Here is a 21551-nt window from a genome sequence, read left to right on the forward strand (position 1 = left end):
AACCTTGCAGGCCAGATGGAGTGAGATGATATATTCAAAGTGCTAGGAGAAAAAAAACCTGCTATACAAGAATACCCAGCAAAGATGTCCTTCAGAATTGAAGAAGAGATAAAAGAATTTTCCAGACAAACCAAAGCTAAATGAATTCATTACTATTAGACCAGCCTTATATCATACTTAACACTGAAAAGGACTAATTCAAAGGGCATGTGGGTGGTTCAGTCTGTTAATTGTTCGACTCTTGGTTTGGCTCAGGTCATGATCTCAGAGTCCTAAGATCAAGCCCTGAGTCAGGCTCCTTGTTCATCAAGGAGCTCTCTTTCTTTCTCTCTGCCCCTCTCCCAACTTGTGCACACTTTTTCCTCTCTAAAATAAATCTTTTTTTAAAAAAGACTTCAAGTTGAAGTGAAGGACATTAATAACATGAAAACATATGAAACTATAAAATTCACTGGTAAAAGTGTTTATATAAATAGTTTAATCAAAATACTCTAATATGGTAATGGTGGTAGGTGAATCTCTTATAACTCAAGTGTAAAGGTTGAAAGACAAAAATATTAAAAATAACTATAGGGCAGCCCGGGTGGCTCAGCAGTTTAGCACTGCCTTCAGCCCAGGGCCTGATTCTGGAGACCCGGAATCAAGTCCCACATTGGGCTCCCTGCATGGAGCCTGCTTCTCCCTCTGCCTGTGTCTCTGCCTCTCTCTCTCTCTGTGTCTCTCATGAATAAATAAAAATCTTAAAAATAATAACTATAAAAATAACTTGTTAATGGATACACACTATAAAAGATGCAAATTGTGGAGCACCTGGGTGCTGTAGTCAGACTCTTGGTTTTGACTCACATGGTGATCTCAGAGTTGTGAGACTGAGCCTCATGTCGAGCTCCTCACTCAGCATGAAGTCCGCTTCAGATTCTCTTTCTCTCTCTCTCCCCTTTTGCCCCTCCTGCTCATGCTCTTGCTCTCTAAAATAAATAAATCTTAAAAAAAATTTATAAATTGTGACATCAAACACAAACTGTGGGAGCAGGAGAATAAAAATGTAGAGGTTTTGTATACTTTGAAGTTATCAGCTTAGGGATGCCTGGGTGGCTCAGCAGTTGAGCATCTCTCTTTGGCTCAGGGCATGATCTTGGAGTCCCACATCGGGTTCCCTGCATGGAGTCTGCTTCTCCCTCTAGGTCTCTGCCTTTCTCTGTGTCTCTCATGTATAAATAAATAAAATCTTAAAAAAAAAAAATGAAGTTATCAACTGAAAACAGACTGTTAAAACTACAGGGTGTCTTATGTAAGCCTCAGGATAACCACAAAACATAAACCTATAATAAATAAAAAAGGATAAAGAAAAAGGAATCAAAGCGTAACACTACAGAGAATCATTAAATCACAAAGGAAGAAAGTAAGAGAGAAAGAAAGGAACAAAGGAACTACAAAACAGAAAACAGTTAAAGTGGTGATAGTAAGTCCATGCCTATCAATTATTTTAAATGTACACACACTAAATTCTCCAATAAAAAAACCATACAGTGGTGAATGGATGAAAAAAACCAGGACCCAACCTGCTGCCTATGAACAGCTCATTTCAACTTTAAGGACACACAGAGACTAAAAGTGAAGTGATGCAAAAAAGATATTCCATGCACATGAAAGCCAAAAGACAGTAGGAGTAGCTAGACTTAAATTAGACAAAATAGACATTAAGCCAAAAACTGTAACAAGAGAAAAAGAGTCAATTCATCAAGATAATATAAGAACTGTAAGTATTTATGCAACTATCTTCCTCCACAGTTCCCTTGGCTCTCTACCCCTCCTTCCTGTGATGCTCAATGGATCATGGTCAATCCTCAAATGAGGCAGGTCAAGATCAAAACTGGCATGGTGACCGGATTGGTCAAAGAAAAAATGATGTATGAAAAAAGAAACAAAACAACAAGAGAAAAGATTAAAAAGAAGAAGAAAGCTAAAGATTGTGAAAATTATCCAATTAAAAAGCAGGTAGAGATCTTACAAGAGTCGTGGATCATTCTAGATTGCCAGCACAGGTTGGAAGCTGCATATACTGATTTTCTGCAGTTAGTAAAGAGTGAAAAAAGACTTGCAAGAAGCTGACGAATATAAGGAAACATGTTTAGTACTGGATTTGGTGAAGTTAGAAGCCTAAAGTTTTCTGTACAGGGTGTTTTTTTACATTAAATCTTGGGATCCATTCCATAATTCATTATTTTTGACCGCTGCTATATGTTCAAGTAGTATGAGAATGTGCTTCTTTTACTCAGCTGCATATATTTTTCTTTGCCTAATTTCATGGATCAAACAAATTAGTCCATCTAATAAAAAAAAGTCACTCACCCAATTTTGAATCACCTAAATACATAAAACAAATACTAACATTCTGAAGGGAGATATAGACAGCGATACAGTAATAGTAGGCAACCTAAATAGCTCACTTTAAACAATGGATAGATCACCCTGACAGAAAAATCACTATGGAAACATTGGACTTAAATTATATGTTAGACCAGATGGACCCAACAGACATACACAGAACATTTTATTCAACAACAGCAGAATACACATTTTTCTCAAGTGCACATGGAACATTCTCCAGGATAGATCATATGTTATATGCCACAAAACAAATCTTAATAAATTGAAAAAAACTGGTATCAAGCATCTTTTCCAACCATGATGCTACAAAATTAAAAATCAACTACTGGGTGGCTCACTGGTTTAGCATCTGCCTTTGGCTCAGGTCCTGATCCCAGATTCCTGCATCGGGCTCCTTGTGTGGAGCCTGCTTCTCCCTCTGCCTATGTCTCTGCCTCTCTCTCTGGGTCTCTCATGAATAAATAAAATTTTTAAAAAATCAATTACAAGAGGAAAACTGGAAAATGCACAAATATGTAGAGATTAACAACATGCTTACAAAGAACAAATGAGTCAAAGAAAAAATTAAAAGGGAAATCAGAAAACATCTCCAGGGAAAAGAAAATGGAAACAAAATATACCAAAAGTTATGAGATGCCTCAAAATCAGTTTTAAGAGGAAAGTTTATAGCAGTAAACAATTACATTAGAAACAATAAAAGATCTCAAATAAACAACCCAACCATACATCTCAAGGAACTAGAAAAAAAGAAATAACTATGTCCAAAGTTAGCAGAGGAATGAAATAAAGATTAGTACAGAAATAAATGAAATAAGAGACTAGAAAGACAATAGAAAAGATCAAAGAAACTATGAGCTGGTTTTTTGAAAAGATAAACAAAATAGAAAAACTTGCGGCTGGAGCAAGAAAAAAAGAGAGACTTAAATAAAATCAGAAATGAAAGAGATAACACAGAAATAGTAAGGATAACAACAAACTACTATGAACAATTATATGCCAAAACTTACATAATCTACAAATTGATAAATTCCTAAAAACATACAGCTTTTACTAAGACTGAATCATGAAGAATTAGAAAATCTGAACAGACTGATTACCAGCAAAGAGACTGGATAAATAATCAAAATCCTTCCAACAAAGAAAAGTCCAAGACCAGATGGCTTCACTGGTAAATTCTACCAAACATTTCAAGAATTAATATTAATCCTCTTAAACTCTTCAGAAAAAAATGTAAAAGAGGGGAATACTTCCTAAATCATTTTAAAAGTCAGTATTAATCTGATGCCAACGCCAGTCTAGGACACAAGAAAATTACAGGCCAGTATCCCTGATGAATATAAATGCAAAAAAATCTCAACAAAATATCAGCAAATCAAATTAAACAGTACATTAAAAGGATTATACCTATGATCAAGTGGGATTTATTGCAAGGTGCAGAAAAAGTATCTGACACAATTCAACATCTTTTCATAATAAAACCTCTCCAGAAATCGGGTAGAGAAGGAATGTATCTAAATATAAAAAAGACCAAAACTTGAGAAGTTCACAGCTAACGTCATACCCAACACTGAAAAAAGATTTTCCTCTAATATTATGAACAAGAGAAGGATGCCGACTGTCACCAATTTCATTCAAAATAGTGTTGGAAGTGCTAGTCAGAGCAATTAGGCAAGAAAAATAAAGACATCCAAATTAGAAGAAATAAAATGGTCTCTCTTCAGATGACATGATATTATATATTGAAAACCTTAAAGACTCCACCAGAAACTGTCAGAATAAACAAATTTAGTAAAATTGCAGGATACAAAATCAATATACAAAAATCAGTTGCATGGCTATAAATAATAGTTACTGGAAAGAGAAATTAAGAAAAGAATCCCATTTACAATAGCATTAACAAGTAAAAACTACTTAGGAGTAAATGTAATCAAGGAAGTAAAATATCTGTACACCGGAAACTATAAAATATTGGTGAAAGAAACTTGAAGAAGACACAAATGTTCTATATGGATGGATGTTTCTGATTTGTCCTGCATAACCAGCCACATGGACCTGCACATATGTAGGCAGGCTGAGGAATGCTGTTTGTGAGACTTGTGCTGTGTGAATAACCTTGGGAGCCTGGTTGTTGAAATAGATTATCTGGCCTCCAGGTCAGAACTGGCCCTTCTGTTCTGGACACCAAGATTTATAAATCTTGTCTCACTCTCCCCTCCTACTCCAGACTGGGCTGGACCCCCGGAATGAAATCCAGGGCCATTCCTGGATGGCAAACACACATAGCCCAGGCTCCTTGAAAATATAAAAATATGATAACATAGAGATGCAGCTCATTCCAAACTGCATGCAGGCAAACAAATATTTAACTTCAAACCCTGTTATTTCCCCTATAAAGATGGGGATAGTCAGTTGGAAGTCTCACCTGAGGGGAGGACTGTCCACCCAGACCTCTCAATCAGGACTCTATCCCGTCTATTTCCACTGGGCTTCCCCAGCTAATGAGGTTGGATGTTGTAAGTACCCAATTTGATGTAACTTTGCCTTATTCTCATTTATTGCCTACTATTACCTTTATCTATGTGTAGCTCGCTTTCCTCTTCTGTTTCTATAATAACGAAGTTTTCTTTCCTTTTTGGAACCAAAACATGGCTGTTCTGAATCTTTTCACAGAACAACAAATAATTGGAAGGATACACCGTGCTCATGGATTGGAAGAATGAATATTGTTAAAACGTCCATACCAGCCAAAGCAATTTACAGATTCATTGCAATCCCTATCAAAATTCCAGTGGCATTTTTCACAGAAAAAAAAAAAAAAAAAAAAAAAAGCAATCCTAAAATCTGTATGGGACCATGAAAAGTCCTGAATAGCCAAAGCAGTCTTGAGAAAGAACAAAGTTGGAGGCATCATATTTCTTGATTTCAAACTATACCACAAAGCTATAGTGATTAAAACACTACGGTATTGGCATTTAAAAAAAAAAAAAAAAAAAAGACACATAGATCAGTGGAATAGGATAGAGAGCACAGAAATAAACCCATGCATATATGGTCAATTAATTTTCAACAGAACTGCCAAGAATATACAAATGGGGGAAGTTAGTCTCTTCAATAAATGGTCCTGGGAAAACTGGATCGCCTCATGCAAAACAATAAAACCGGACCTTTACTATATACCATCCATAAAAATCAACTAAAAATGTATTAAAGACTTGAACGTAAGACCTGAAACTTTCTCTGTGACTATCATAAATTTTAAAAAAAATTTAAAAAAAAAGGTAATCTGTGGAACAGAAAATATTTGCAAACCACATATCTAATAAAGGGTTAATACTTAAAATATACAAGGAACCCATATAGCTCAATAGCAAAAAACCCCAAATAGCCCATTTAAAAAATGGATAAAGAACCTGAATAGACATTTTTCCAAAGAAGACATACAGATGGTCAACAGGTACATGAAAAGGTACTCAATATCACTAGTCACCAGGGAAATGCAAATCAAAACCACAATGAGGTATCTATCAATCACCTCACAACTACTGGAATGGCTATTATCAAAAAGACAAGAAATAAATGCTGGCAAGGATGTGGAGAAAAGGGAACAATTGTGCACTGCTGTTAGGAATGTAAACTGGAGCAACCCCTATGGAAAAAAGTTGGCAGGTGCCTCAAGAAATTAAAAATGGAACTACCAAATTATCCAACAATCCCAGTTTGTTTTTGTTTTTTAGGATTTTATTTATTCATGAGAGACACCAAGAGAGGCAGAGACATAGGCAGAGGGAGAAGGAGGCTCTTCACAGGGGGCCTGATGTGGGACTCAGTCCCCGGACCCCAGGACCATACCCTGAGCTGAAGGCAGACCCTTAACCACTGAGCCACACAGGCATTCCCCAAAATCCCAGTTCTAAGTATATATGCATAGAAAACAAAATCACTATCTGAAAGAGATATCTGTACCCCCATGTTTATTGCAACATTATTCACAATAGCCAAGACATGGAAACAACTTTAGTTTCATCAATGGATAAATGAATTTTTAAAATATTGTATATACATACAGTGGAAGATTATTCAGCCTTAAATAAAGAAGGAAACCCGGCCATTTTTCACAACACAGATGAACCCTGAGGACATTATGCCCATTCATAGGCCAAGTAAAATAAGCCAGACAGAGAAAAACAAATACTAGGTGGTGTCACTTATCTGTGTAATCTTTATTTAAAAAAAAAAAAAAAAAAAGTTGAACTCTTAGAAACAGCGAGTAGAATGTGGTTGCAAATACTTGAGGGGTAAATGGGAGAAAGGGAGATCCCAGAGAAAGGGTACAAACTTTTAGTTGTAAGATAAAGGTAGCATGAGGACCTAATGCATAATACGGTGACTGTAATTGTTAATACTATACTGTATAACTGAAATTTACTGGGGTGCCTGGGTGGCTCAGTCAGTTAAGTAGCTATTGTCGGCTGAGCTCATGAGCCTGGGATCGAGCCCTGCATCGGGCTCCCTGCTCAGTGGGGAACCTGCTTCTCCCTGCCCTCTCACTGTGCTCTCTCTTATATAAATAAAAAAATCTTTAAAACATTTCACGGAGAGAACGTTTTTCTTTCTTCAGATTTTTTAAAAAAGATGGAGAATGAGCAAGAGAAAGAGGAGAGGAGCAGAGGGAGAGGGAGAAGCAGTGTCCCGACTGAGTCCTAGGACTCTGGGATCAGGACTTAAGCCAAAGGCAGACCCTTAAACTGACTGAACCACCCAAGTGCCCCACTAAGAGAGAATCTAAATGTACACACAAAAGGTAAATACGTGAGGTGACAGATGTGTTAATTCAATGGTGGGAATCCTTTTATAATGCATAAGGATATCAAATCATCCTGGTGTATTTTTCGGTACCTTACAATTTTGCAAATTATACCTCAGCAAAACTGAAAAAATAAGTATAAATGCCATGATCAAAACACTAATGAATTTCATTTCAACAAATAGCTAATTAACTCAATTTGAACATATAACCACTAAACAGTAGGCTAATCACTGGAACACTACTCTGGAGCATTAAAGAAACAATTCAGCCAAGCTGGTGAGGCAAAGGGGGTCATGGGTACAAGAGTGAGTGCTGTACATATTCTCAGATTCAGTGTTGTTCACACATGATTTATACCTAAGTTACTATAAAGTATCTAGTTAGGAAAGTAATCAGTATTTCTCACCTCATTATTATGGGAAACCTAGCAAGACAGTCCCTTCATTTAGATTATAGGGTAGAGAATTTTATGTAAAGAACCCTATTTAAATTTAAAGTTTCTCCATACTTCATTAAAAGCCTAGAATAAGGGATGCTGGGGTGGCTCAGTGGCTGAGCATCTGCTTTCAGCTCCCGGCGTGACCCTGGAGACCAGGGATGGAGTCCCACATCAGGCTCCCTGCATGGAGCCTGCTTCTCCCTCTGCCTGTCTCTGCCTCTGTGTCTCATAAATGAATAAATAAATAAAATCTTTTTAAAAATAAATAAAAAATAAAAGCCTAGAATATTGTTACCCTGGGCTTTTTTAAAGTGATGAACAAATAAGTCCAGAAAAAAGCTAAAAGTATTTGATGATCATTAGGCAGCCCTCCCTCCTCAAAGAAGAGCTGCACCCCTTGAGCGGCTGACTGAGAAAGATGACAGAAGCTTAATGGTTTACTGTAAAGCTATCATGATTTCTTTTAAATAAAAATAGGCCATAACACAAGTAGAGAAAAACTAAAAAAATGGTGAGTGGTAGCAAGTGATACCCCTTAGGAAAGTCACAAGAGCAAAAGCAAAGACTTTAGACTGTCTTCACAATAGAAGTCATCTATGTCGTATAAATACAAAACACATATAACATCCCCCCCCCCCCCCCCCCACATACACACAATTTCACTTCAGGAAAAGTGCGGTGAATTGGCTGATTCTGACAAGCTATTAATTGCTAAGTCTTCTGCAAGAAAAAAAAATGAGAGCACAATGGGATATTTCTAATATGGAAGGGAGAATTGCCCTAATCTGACAATCCAAACAACCTGTTTCAGTACAAATTCCTCAAGATGAAATGTCCACACTAACCCCAAATTAATCTTTATAATCCTTATTCCAGACACCTGAGATGTTGAACTGGATGGCCAGAAATAAAAATGTACAAGATTTTCTCATGAGTAACAAGGACCAACTCAGGATTATGGGGAGGTACAGAAAGTAGTCATTTTCACGTCCATTGAAAATGTCCCTGTAGCAGTTGTGACTTATAGACAGGAATCTAACACAGACAGTAAGCCTTTGAAGAAACCCTCAGGCTCTCCAACCCTGTTCGCATGCACATCTAAATTACAGTGTAATTCTTTTCCTAGAATTACACCTCAATGGCTGTAGGCTTCAAAGGAAATCCATTTTCCGATGCAGTGGGGAAAAACAGCCTATTTAAGTCAACTTTTCCGTGGAAAAAATAGAAAAACATTTAATAGAGATCTGCTTGAGCCAAAATTTTATATTATATAGCATTTTAAGTATATATTCTATCTCTTGATAAGGATTCCTCAAGAGTTCACTTTATTTCATTAATATTACATTTTCATTTCCTTGTGCATAAAATAGAGGATTACATGAAATGATGGTGTCTGCTTTGAGATGGCCCTTATACTGGGGGCTCTATGTTGCTAGGGTTTTATAGAGTATAGTTCACTCAGGCTAAAAAGGGATAAAAAAGCGGACTATGGATTTAAATTATTCAACAAATGATATGCAAGAAATAAGACTAATCTGAATGTGTATAGGTGCACGTATATAGATCTCCACCACTACAACTTTGAAAGACCAAGTATTACAGCAAGAATTAAGAAACTTTCTGCCTTCTGTCCACCCTTTCATTGTGCTCTGGAACATATTCCTATTTATATACTCCTGTAATTTATACCCTTTGCTCCAGGTATCATGAATTCCTCCCTCACTACTGGATCATTCCCATCAATATGCAAATATGTGCTGGTATCTTCCATCTTTAAAAAACAAAATAAGCCAGAAAAAACAATCACTAACTATAAAAGAATCTTTTTTGATCCATGTGATCCCTATTATACTCACAGTATCTATTTCCTTTTCTATTTTCTCAACTCACTGGAATAGAACCTCCTTACCAGCACTCCACTGAAAACATTCTTGTACAAGTCATGAATGATCTCCAACTTGCCAAATCAGAGACTCATGTCTGTCCTCCTTTTAACTGAACTCAGCAGCATTTAGTCTAGTTAACCATCAGCAGCCCCTTCCACAAATACTTTTTTCCTCAGATTTTCAACAAAAGTTTCTTCTGGTTCTCTTTCTACCTCATTAGCTCTCATCCTGAGTAATTATTCATATACTTGAGGACTGGTTTTAAACCCTCATATTTTCTACCCAATCTCCCAAGTTGATTTCATTCACTTTCAGAGCATTGATAACACTGACACTTTAAAATTTTATTTGAGAGAGAGAGAGAGAGAGCAGAAGCAGGGGGAGGGTCAGAGGGAGAGGGACAAATGGGGGGTCATAGTCATAGGGACGTTCCTACCTTTTTTGCAGGCTTTTGCTCTAGGAACTCAACTAGGCTCTCACAGAGACTATCAGAGAGAATCCAGATAAAGTTCGTACCATGGTTCTGGCTGGTGGAAAGGAACAACCACCACTGTAAAATCTGCCTAGACCATTCTCCCTTGAGAAACAAAAGCCTTCATCTGCAAGTGGCCCCACCTGAGGGCACTAGTGGAATCCTACTGCCGCTAGGGGGAAGGGTTACCCAGACTAGCCCCCCATCTCATCTAAGTGGAGAGGGAACCTCACAGAGGGAAGGGCTTTAAGGTTACAGACTGAGCCAGTAGATACCAAAAGAAGACAGAAGAGTAGGAGAAATTCTTCTGACTGCCCAATACTGTGTACTCCAAAGACTCAGACTTAATCAGAATGTTATAAAATGCTTTTCCTCATGTATACCCCACCAGCATGCTAACAAACCTCCAGTAATAACAGTGGGGTACACCTGAGGGACCTGCAAGAGATGGATAATCTCTGGGGAACAGCACAAAGGGAAGACCTGAAGCCAAAAAAAAAAAAAAAAAAAAAAGAGAGACAAAACAAAGTTGCTAGTGTAAATTGAAGTCTATGGTGCTCACAGCAACAGCAAACCTCAACAATGGGAACCATGGCAACCACAAACTTCAAATGTACCAGAACTCCTGGCTACATTAACACAAATCTCCACACCAAAGGCCTATTTATCTCAGTTTCTATTGCCCTGCAAAATAAGCCTGGCTTTCAACAAATTGCAACAACAAAGGCATACCAAAGACAAGCAATAAACCCAGTTTAAAAAAATAAATCTTTAGAACTAGACTCCTATATGACAGAGATGTTGTGACTACTAGAGAGGGAATTTTAATTTTTAAATAACTTATAATAATATTCAAGGCTCTAATAGGTAAGGTAGTTATTATTCAAGATGAGATATGTAATTTTAACAGAGATATGGAAACTATAATAAAGAGTCAAATGAAAACGCTACAAAATCAAAAACATGGTAACAGAAATGTCGAGAGTTCAGGGACACCTGGCTGGCTCAGCGGTTGAGCATCTGCCTTTGGCTCAGGGAGTGATCCTGGAGTCCGGGATCGAGTCCCACATCTGGCTCCTTGCAGGGAGCCTGCTTCTCCCTCTGCCTATGTCTCTGCCTCTCTCATGAATAAATACATAAAATCTTAAAAAAAAGAAAAAAAGAAATGAAGAGAGTTCAAAGGGCTCATCACTAGACTTGGAATAGCCAAGGAAAGAATCAGGTGACTTGAAGTTAAGTTAGTAGAAATTACACAAACTGAAAGGCAAAGAGAAAAAAGAATGAAAACCACAACAGAGCATCCAAGAGCTGTGGGATAGTATCAAACGGTGTAATGCAAGCATTACAACCTGCAATGCAAGCATTGCGACTGGAATCCCAGAAGGAGCAGAAGAATGAAACAGGTGAAATATTTAAAGAAATAAGGGGTAAACATATTCCAAAATTAGTAACAGTCACAAAGCCAAGTAGCTAAGACACTTAGAGACCACCAAGCAGGGGAAAAAAACAAAGAAATCACATTTGGGCAGATCATATTCAAACTGCTGAAAACCAAAAACAGAAAAAAATCTTGAAGGCAGCTGGTGGAAAAGAACCCACCTTACCTACTTTATAGACTAAATGTTTATACCCCCCTCTGGATTCATGTTGAAGTCCTAACAACCAGCATGGATCTATCTGGACACGGGGTCTGTGAGAAAGTAATTAAGGTAAAATGAGGTCCTAAAGGTGAGATTAGTATCCTTATAACTCACTAAAAGAGCTCTTGTACTCCCTTTCTCACTAGGAAAGTTCACGGGAGGATACAGTGAGAAGGTGGCCATCTACAAGACCAGAAGAGAGCCTTCACCAGAAACCAACCATGCTGGTACCCCGATCTCAGATGTCCAGTCTACAGAACTGGCAACCTAAGTAAGTAGACTAAGACACCTATGATAAAGGAACAAAGATAAGAATTACAGCAAACCCGGTGAGCAAAAAGACAAAAGAATGACATAGATGAAGTGCTGAAAGAAAAACTATCAACCCAGAATTCTATATCCAGTGAAAATACCTTAAAAAGTGTAGGAGAGGGACACCGGGGTGGCTTAGTCAGTTAAGCATCTTACTCTTGATTTTGGCTCAGGTCATGATCTCAGGGTCGTGAGATTGTGCCCCATGTCAGCTTCACACAGAGCATGAAGCCTGCTTAAGATTCTCATTCATATTCTCTCTCTCTCTCCACCCCTCCCCTGCTCATGTGCTCTCTTGCTTTTTTTTTTTTTTTTAAAGATTTTATTTATTTATTCATGACAGACACACACAGAGAGAGGCAGAGACACAGGCAGAGGGAGAAGCAGGCCCCATGCAGGGAGCCTGACATGGGACTCCATCCCAGGTCTCCAGGATCACACTCCAGGCTGAAGGCGGCACTAAACCACTGGGCCACCAGGGCTGCCCCGTGCTCTCTCTCTCTTAAAAAAAAAAAAGTGAAAGAGAAATAAAAACCTTCTCAGACGAATGAAAACTAAAGGAATTCACTACCAGTAGACCTATCTTATAAGAAATGTTAAAGGAGGTTTTTCAGGCAAAGGGAACATGATATAGGTTAAAATCTTTTTTTTTTTTATTTTTTTATTTTATTTATTTATTTTTTTTTTTTAGGTTAAAATCTTAAATCTATACAAAGAAATAAGGAGCATCAGAAATGAAAAATGAAAAACTACAGTCTTCAGCTTATTTTTAAGATTTATTTATTTGAGAGAGACTGAGTGTGAGAGGGAGGGGAGGTTAGGGGGAGAAGGGCAGAGAGGGAGAAGGAGAGAGAGAATCTAAGAGTGCTTAACTTGTGCTTAACTGACTGAGCTCATCAAGAGTTGGGTGCTTAACTGACTGAGCCACCCAGGTGCTCCTAGCTTATTTTTAATCACACTAAAATATAATTGTTTAAAGCAATACAGGTAAGAAGGTGTTGGGTATTTATAGTATATATAAAACTAAAAAATATGACATATATGATGGTAAAGATGAGAGATGGAATCTTCTCCCTGAGATCTGGAAGAAGGCAAAGATGTCTTCTTTCACTACTTCTATTCAGCTTTGCACTGGAATTCCTAGCTAGTTCAATAAGGCAAGAAAAATAAAAGGCAACAGATTGGAAAGGAAGAAATAAAACTGCCTTTATTGGCAGACAACTTATAGGAAATTCCAAAGAATCCACAAAAATAACTTCTTAGAACTAATAAGTGAGTTTAGCAAGGTTGCAGAATACAAGGTCGACATACAAAAATGAATTGTTTCTATATATTAGCAATGAATAAATTGAATTTGAAATAAAGAAAACCCCACCATTGATAATAGCACCAAAAAAGAAGTACTTAGGTATAAATCTAACAAAACATAGTCATGAAAAACTATAAAACATTCATGAAACAAAGATCTAAATCAATGGAGAGATATTACCATGCTCATAGATTAGACTCAATGTTATTGTCAATTCTCCCAATTTGATCTATAGATTCAATATGATCCCAATCAAAATCTAAAGGTTTTTTTGTAGATGTTGACAAGATTAGTCTAAATCTTACATAAAAAGGCAAAGAAACCTGAAGAGCCAAATCACTCAGAAGAGGAAAAATAAAGTGGAAGAATTCACACTGCCCAATTTCAAGATTTACTATAAAGGTACAACAGTCAAAGGCAAGTGGTATTGGCAAAGGAGTATACGTAACGAGCAACAGAACAAAGATCCAGAAACAGACCTGCACAAATATATTCAACTGATTTTCGACAAAGGTATAAAGGCATTTCAGTAGAGAAAAGATTGCTCTTCCAACAAATGATACTGAATCATCTGAATGTCTATATGCAAAAGAAATAAACTTCTTACAAACAATGGAAGGAGGTGGGGAAAAATAGAAGCTGACCTAAGTGATTAGAAAACCACACTGGAAACTGTATTAAAGCAAAAGAAACTACATAAATACTGTATACTCCAGTTGGCAAATTTTCTCATGGCGGGTACAGTTCTGAAATTGCTTTACATGTATACTGGAATTGAACAAGTTAGGTAAATGGATGGTAAATTGTGGGAACCAGATCTTACACTGTCAAATAGGGGATTTACAGATAAGCAAGAAGGGAAGGGCTCTGATGCAGGATTAGAGCCAGAGATTTAATATGATCTTGGGTTTAGCTTAATGTTTATTCAGATGGACAGATACAGAAATAATTATGGATAGGTGTGTACATGGTTTAGTATACATACGTAGATTACTTAGCTCTCTCTGCCGAGGTGCTAGAATTAATGACATCCCAGAAGCAATGAGTACCCTCACTGCCCAGATCTTGCTTTCCAAATACCATTTAGAACCAGGGCACCTTGGAGAAATGGCTGATTCCAACACACAGCAGTGAAAATACAAGATGAATAGTGTTGGAGAGTAAAATACCCACCAAAAGGATGAAGGCATGGCAGAGGGACACAGGAGCCAACATTAAAGAGCTCCCCATAGCCAAAGTGGGAATAATTTCAGACACATAATAAATAATACTTTTTTATAACTCAAAGTATGAAATAAATATACATGAGTCCACACTGATATAAATGATTGAATAAACAAATGGAGAAGGAAAAAAAAAATATTCCTCACAGAAGAATCCCTAATAGTATGTGTGGATATTCGACCCCTCAAGGAGACAGAACTTAATTTCCACTCCTCCCTACCTTGGGAGTAGACCAGACTTAATGAAATGCTTCCAAAGATGAGAGTATGAAAAGGGAAAAACAGTAACTTCACAGTGAAGAAACTTGTCAAACACTGCCTTATACAAGTCATCATAGTTAGCATCACCAGAGATGTCATCTTAATTTCATATATCCCTTGCTGTGATGAGATTAGAAGGGCCCCTCATCTAGGTAGCATTCTTAAAACAAAAACCATAACCCCAGAAGATTTATAAGAAAAACATCAAACCAAAAAAAAAAAAAAAAAAAAAAAAAAATTCAAACCAACACAAATTGAGGAACATTCTACAAAATACCTTATCAGTACTCCTCTAAATTGCCAAGGCCATTAAAAAAACAAAACAAAACAAAAAACAGAGAAAGACTAAGTGCTATGGTTTGAATGTGTCCCCTCCCAAATTTGTATGTTTAAGTCCTAATGCCCAGTGTGGTGGTGTTAGGAAGTGAGGCCTTTGGAAAGTGCTTGGGTCTGAGGGTGGAGCCCTCACGAATGGGATCTGCTGTCATAAAACAGACCCTGTGAAGCTCCCTAGCTCCTCCTACCAAGTGAAGACAGAGAGAAGTCAGAAAAACTGGAAAAACTGGTGAAATCTAAATAAAGCCTGGTTTTCACAGTAATGTACTAACGTTGGTTTCTTAGTTTTGACGGATATACCATAGTAATATAATATTAAGGAGAAACTGAAACTGTGTGAGGGGTTTAGGAAAACTCTTAGTACTACATTTGCAACTTTTTTGTAAACCTAAGTAAACCAAAATAAAAAGTTTATTTTTAAAATAAGGAATATTAAGGAGGGCACTTGTTGAGATGAGTGTTGCATGTTGTATGAAAGTGATGAATCGCTAAATTCTACACTTGAAACTAATATTACACTGTATGTTAACTAACTGGAATTTACAGAAAAACTTGAAAAAAAATGACCTTCAACATATAAAGGTTTTGAAGAATTCTGGATGACAAGTGAAAACACTCATGACAGACTCTTAAATGAAAAAAGCAGACTAAAAACTACATACACTTCCACGCCAATTATCTATTAAGAGAGAGCTACTTAGAGAAAAATATACTTAGATATTTAGTTACCTCTTAGTGCTGAGCTCAGATTTTTTTCCATTTTTTTCTAGTTCTCAAATGTTCCACAATGAATAGTAATATAAGATATATTGACTTTGTATCATTGTGTCTAAATATTTTTAATTTTACATCATAATATTTAAGTTATGGGATATCAATGAGAAGGATAAACATCACTCAAGGACTTTATCTCCTCTTCTGGGGAAGGGGAGTTAGCACGTTTTTGGTTGTATGCAGGATAGTTGCATCATGTATTATGATCTTCTTGTCTTTATTTGGAGATTAAGTATGGTTTAAAGAGATGTGTATGGGTGCCAAATTGATAAAGGGTAGACTCGTGATGGTTAATTTTATGTGCCAACTAGAACGTGCGACAGGGTGCCTAGATTAAACATGTAGGGGTGTGTTGGTGAATGTGTTTTGGGATGAGATTAGCATCTGAATCCACGAACTCTGTTAGACTGCCTTCCCAAATGTGGGTGGGCATCATCCAATCCCTTGAGGGCTAAACAGGACCCAAAAGACAAAAGGAGAAATGTACTCCTTTTTTAATTCCTGACTGCCTGCTTGAGCTGGGCCATTGGTCTCCTGACCTTAAACTAGAGTTTATACTATCAATTCAGACTAGGACTGGAATTACATTGCTGGCTTTCCTGGGTCTCCGGTATGCAGAGGCAGACAGTGGGACTTCTCAGCCTCTATAATCATTTGAGCCAATTCTTCATAACAAATCCCTTCTTATACATACATCTTATTGCTTCTATTTCTCTGTAGAATCCTAATACAATTCCCAATTTGAAGCTCTTTTCTATGAAAATATTCCCCCAATCTTTATAGGTCTTGCCTTACATGGCTCTCTTGATCTCCTTTGGTGTTTTTAAAGATTTTTTTTTTTTTTTAAGATTTATTTATTTACTTATGATAGAGAGAAAGGCAGAGACACAGGCAGAGGGAGAAGCAGGCTCCATGCAGGGCGCCTGACGCGGGACTTGATCCCAGGTCTCCAGGATCACACCTCGGGTTGAAGTTGGCACTAAACTGCTGGGCCGCCGGGGCTGCCCCTTTGGTGTTTTTTAAGTAGGCTTCATGCCCAGCATGGAGCCCAAAACAAGCCTTGAACTCATGACCCTGAGATCAAGACGTGAACTGAGATCAAGAGTTGAACCCATAACCGACTGAACCACCCAGGTGCCTCTTCTTTGGTCTTTGAGGCACAAGACAACATATGCTGTACTATATATTGTCTGACACTGTGCATTTTTAGGCCTTATCTTTCCAACTAGAACTTAATAATCTTGAAAGTAAGGGTTTTATCTCTTATTTCTTCTGGGTGTATTTTCTTCCATTTGTTCATTCATTTACTTGCTTATTCTGCAAGTTTGCTGAGTTCCTACTATATGCCAGGGACACTGCTAATCAATACAATAATGAGCAACACCAGACTGCTCCCTTTATCTTCCAGGAGATTCTAGTTTAGTTGGGGATGCTGAAATCAATAAGACAATCACAAAACATATGCAGAATTATAAGCCCTGGTAATGCTGTGAGGAAATCTATTTCAGAGTCAATATGGGGAACTTAATCTAACCTTGGTTGGAGAAGAGTATAAAAGGCAAGAAAAGCTAATCTGAGAGAAGATTTCAAATCTTCAAAAAGCTTCGATCTGAAGAATGAGCACCTTAGTTTTTCACTAAGGTGTGGAAAAAGGGTGGAGGTGCGAGAAATATGTTCTGGAGGGAAGTTGGGGGATGGAGAAGGTGCACAGGGCCACGGTATTGCACACAGTAGGCTTTAAGAGACAGGTGATTGGCCAGACTGTACGAACCATTTTCTGCAGTCTCTTCTCTTCTCGTTTTTTCTTAAGCTGAGCCTCCTTTTCTTCTGCTTCCCTCTTCTGACGCTCCTCTTCTTGGGCCTTTAACTGGGCCTGGTCAAGTTTAGGGTCAGTAAAAAACAAGAACACTATGTTTGTATGGAAATAAGATTTTTTTATATTGAGGAAAGTCAAGTATCTACCAAGAGTGCCCACCCTGTCTCTGAAAGAAGCCTATACTTCGTGATAAAAGTAGAAACTCCAACCAACAGGTGGTCAGTTGTGTAACTTAAAAGTTTCTCCAAAAGAATCCTCTTCTACTTGTGAAGGTGATATTAAGAAAAGAACATTAATTTCTCATCAAAAAATACTTTTTTAGTTCTTTTCACCTGTGAAATAGTAAGTCCAAACTCCAAACAGCATAGGAAAATTTTTTTCTTTCATTTCACACAGAAAAACCCCCCCAAACTATGGGAACTATTTATTTTTTTCTTAATAGATACAAAATTTATTTTTGATAGTCTAGGTCAAAACTGTCTAAGAACTACTCACCTTTGCAACTTACCACGTTGGACATCTAAACCTAAATGAGTAAATCTTCCCAACTGTTGGCTCCCATCAAGTTTCATAACATATCCTTCCTGCTAAACTAATGGAGTCATTGTTTTCTCCCTTTCTTTTCCTAAAATCTTCGGAGTTCAGGCCAATGGATAAAAAGCTATTACCAAAGTTGATCTAGCTCCATTGTCTCAAGACACTTAAACAAGCTAGGCTTCATTTTTTTTCTTTTTCTTTTTCTTTTCTTTTTTTTTTTTTTAAGAGGGAGGTGGGGATGCAGAAGGAGGAAAAGAGAGAGAATCTTAAGCAGGCTCCATGCCCAGCACGGAGCCTAATGCGGGGCTCTTGATCTCACCACCCTGAGATCATGCCTTGAGCCCAAAATCAAGAATTGGGCACTTAACCAACTGAGCCACCCAGGTACTTCTAGGCTTCATTTCTTTTTTATTTTTTTTTATTTTTTTTATTTTTTTTAAATATTTATTTATTTATTCATTCAGAGAGAGCGAGAGAGGCAGAGACAGGCAGAGGGAGAAGCAGGCTCCATGCAGGAAGCCCGATGTGGGACTCGATCCCGGGTCTCCAGGATCACACCCTGGGCTGCAGGCGGCGCTAAACCGCTGCGCCACCAGGGCTACCCTCATTTCTTTTTTAAATAAAGACCTATACAAATCCTTTTTCTTGCCTCAGGTTTCATTCTTGATTTACCAATTTCTCCTCTTCTTGTTTTTTCTTCTTCTCTGCCAAGATCCGCCTACGTTCAGCTCGCTGAACTGCTCTCTCTTCCATGGCTAGAAAATAGTAACAGAGTTCCAATATCAAAAATATAAGGAACACTGCAAGAGAAATGTCTCCAGATTTTATAGCAGAGTTTAGTGTTATTGCTAGGGTTTTCTTGCAAATTGAGGGTTCACAATTTCAAAAACATTTTTTTTACTTGTTTATAAATATATAAATATAAAATGTCTATTTTAAAAATATTAGTTGTAGTTGTATTTGTAAATATATAAGTATATATATGTTATTTATATACCCCCTACAGGTTAAAGACCTACGATCCTATCCTCAGTAATGATGAATAATTTGAAAATTATGTTTTTTACTTTTCTATTAGAATAATTTACTGGTTTATTTATTTTTTAAATTTTAAATATTTCTCAAGCAGTTATTTTTTTTTTTAAGATTTTATTTATTTATTCATAGAGACAGAGAGAGAGAGGCAGAGACACAGGCAGAGGGAGAAGCAGGCACCATACAGAGAGCCCGATGTGGGACTCGATTCCGGGTCTCCAGGATCACTCTCTGGCGGGCGCTAAACCGCTGCGCCACCAGGGCTGCCCCTAATTTACTGGTTTAAATAACACAATGTGCCTTGATACTTTTATTACTGAAACCCAGAAACCAGAATTTTAATTTGATAATTTCTTTAATGAATGGAGAAAACTTTATTATAGCTAACAAATACTTTGACAATACAATCAATCCTCAAATCTCACTGAGTCTGCAATTTTTCCCTGAGTCATTATACTTATGTCTGTATGTGTAACAACAACAACAACAACGAACTAAAGTTTAGGGTCACGATGAATACATTAAAATCTAGTTTTAAGGCCTGGATAGATATCCAGATGGGCAGGAAATGGAATTGTACTAGGCATTTGGAGAACTGGCATCTGAACGAATTCAAGTGTCAGACTCCTGTTCTTGACAGTCTATTAAATATCGATCCAAATGCAGCAAATGTGCAAGATGGTCTGATAATATGACTGTGTCATCAGTCGGGGCTTTTACAGGAAGAGCGACACGGGTAGGAGGAGTAGCAAGTTCTGCTCACCTAAGTCAGCCAACAGTTATTGCTTTTGCTTCTTTGTGCCATATTATAAGAAAATTTAAGTTCAAGTTTCAAGAATTAATAAACAAAAAACTCACAAGGCTATTTCTTACAGATATTAAGTGCTGCATCGCTAGAAAAAGAAGTGTGGGGGTGCCAGAGATGGAGGCAGTGAGGCTGTCTTTAAAGAGGCAGAAATAAACTAGAGGATTAAAGTGAGAACCCTGAGAAACAGAGTCTCTGGTAATAAGTGCATTCCCCATCTTTTCTAGAGCTAATCATTAAAGACCACTTGAAAAGTGGCCTGGAGTTCTAAAATATGATTAACTCGTTGAGCAAACAATTTTTTAAAAATAGTCTCACTGGAACTGGGCATTTCCTGATCATTCTCAGTGGTAGACAAAGATGGCATAAACTGCTATCCTGGCAGAGAGTCAACGCAGAGACTGCTAATTTCTTCATTAAAAGGAATGGACTTTGGGCATAGTGTGCTTCGGCTGACGTCACTTCTTGTTAGGGCAGCAATCTGGCCAAAGGTGAAAAATCAGATTTACAACCACAATATAATTGCCAACATGCCTACCTCTACACAAACAAATGTACAGTGCCTGACGACGTATAAAGTAAAAACAATTAGCAGACTCACTAGGTAGCAAATGCTTTTCTTCTCATAATATTGTCTGGTTTAGATAATGATTTCTACATGCATCAAGAATGTTATTAGATTAAAATGTCTGGTTTGCAGATTTCATTACTAAAAGCATATCATCAAGGTACAACGCATAAAAGGATGTGGATTGCTATAAATGGAATAATATTTTAAGGTTATCAGAATATAATCATAGATCATTATCAATTTTGTCCTTACCAGCTACTCAGGAGTTTTCTCATTTGTGTAACTGTCCCATTTTTTCCCCCATAATCTAAACCTCAAATTACAGGATAATGATATACCCTTCAGCTATCTATCTATCTATCTATCTATCTATCTATTTATGGTGTTATTTGGGAAGGCCAAAACGTTTGGCAGAAGAGGCAGGAAAAAATGCATGGAACTCTGGTGCAATGCACTCCTCACATGTCTAGCCATCTTTGACCAGGATCTGCCAAGTCTCAAAACCTGAGTTGCCAGGATACAGTCCCAGCACATCCTGTTTCAGGAAGGAGGATAACCACTACCAGACCACCACCAAGTCCGCCCTGCCTTTCAGTATGGGATGGGGTGCCATCAGCTGCCTTGGAATCCTTCTGGGTCCAGAGAGAGAATTCTGGGAGTCATTTCCTCTGTGGTTGGTCCCAGGGGAAGCAACGGGTGAACTGGGGGTAAAAGAAAAAAAAAAAATTTAAAGGAAAAGAATTCAGACAAATAACCAGCTTTCTCTGAAGTTCTCGAGCCTGAGGAACTCAAAGCATTTCACAAAATTTAATTAGTTTTTACTCTCAGCTATGTATCAAACCCACTCAATAAATTGGTGTCATGTGGAGGTGGAAAGGTTGAGTTACTGGCCTGAGTCTGCAGTGAGTCGGAGGCTGTGACTCCCTTCCCGGTGCTT

At 37.6% G+C, this 21551-nt stretch overlaps 1 protein-coding gene, 1 long non-coding RNA gene and 1 pseudogene across 5 annotated transcripts in view; 1 reads left to right on the plus strand and 2 right to left on the minus strand.

Annotated features, from left to right (window-relative positions):
• The window catches only part of CCDC191 (coiled-coil domain containing 191), an 88596-nt gene that overhangs the window by 18667 nt on the left and 48378 nt on the right, over nt 1–21551 (minus strand). For all 4 annotated transcript variants that reach the window (XM_025477162.3, XM_025477172.3, XM_025477181.3 and 1 more), the window contains 3 exons: nt 21203–21315; nt 18876–18958; nt 17622–17723 (listed from right to left, as the gene is read on the minus strand). In XM_025477162.3, coding sequence (XP_025332947.3) covers nt 17622–17723; nt 18876–18958; nt 21203–21315 — 298 coding nt within the window. The remainder of the gene's footprint in view (nt 1–17621; nt 17724–18875; nt 18959–21202; nt 21316–21551) is intronic.
• LOC125754221 (uncharacterized) lies at nt 848–10383 on the minus strand. The gene is made up of 3 exons (XR_007407880.1): nt 9960–10383; nt 4961–5051; nt 848–983 (listed from the first exon to the last, which is right to left on the minus strand). It is a non-coding gene; the product is annotated as an uncharacterized LOC125754221 (long non-coding RNA).
• On the plus strand, nt 1660–2164 carry LOC118353220 (tubulin-specific chaperone A-like; annotated as a pseudogene).

Source organism: Canis lupus, chromosome 33, assembly GCF_003254725.2.
Source record: "Canis lupus dingo isolate Sandy chromosome 33, ASM325472v2, whole genome shotgun sequence".
Lineage (NCBI taxonomy): Eukaryota > Metazoa > Chordata > Mammalia > Carnivora > Canidae > Canis > Canis lupus.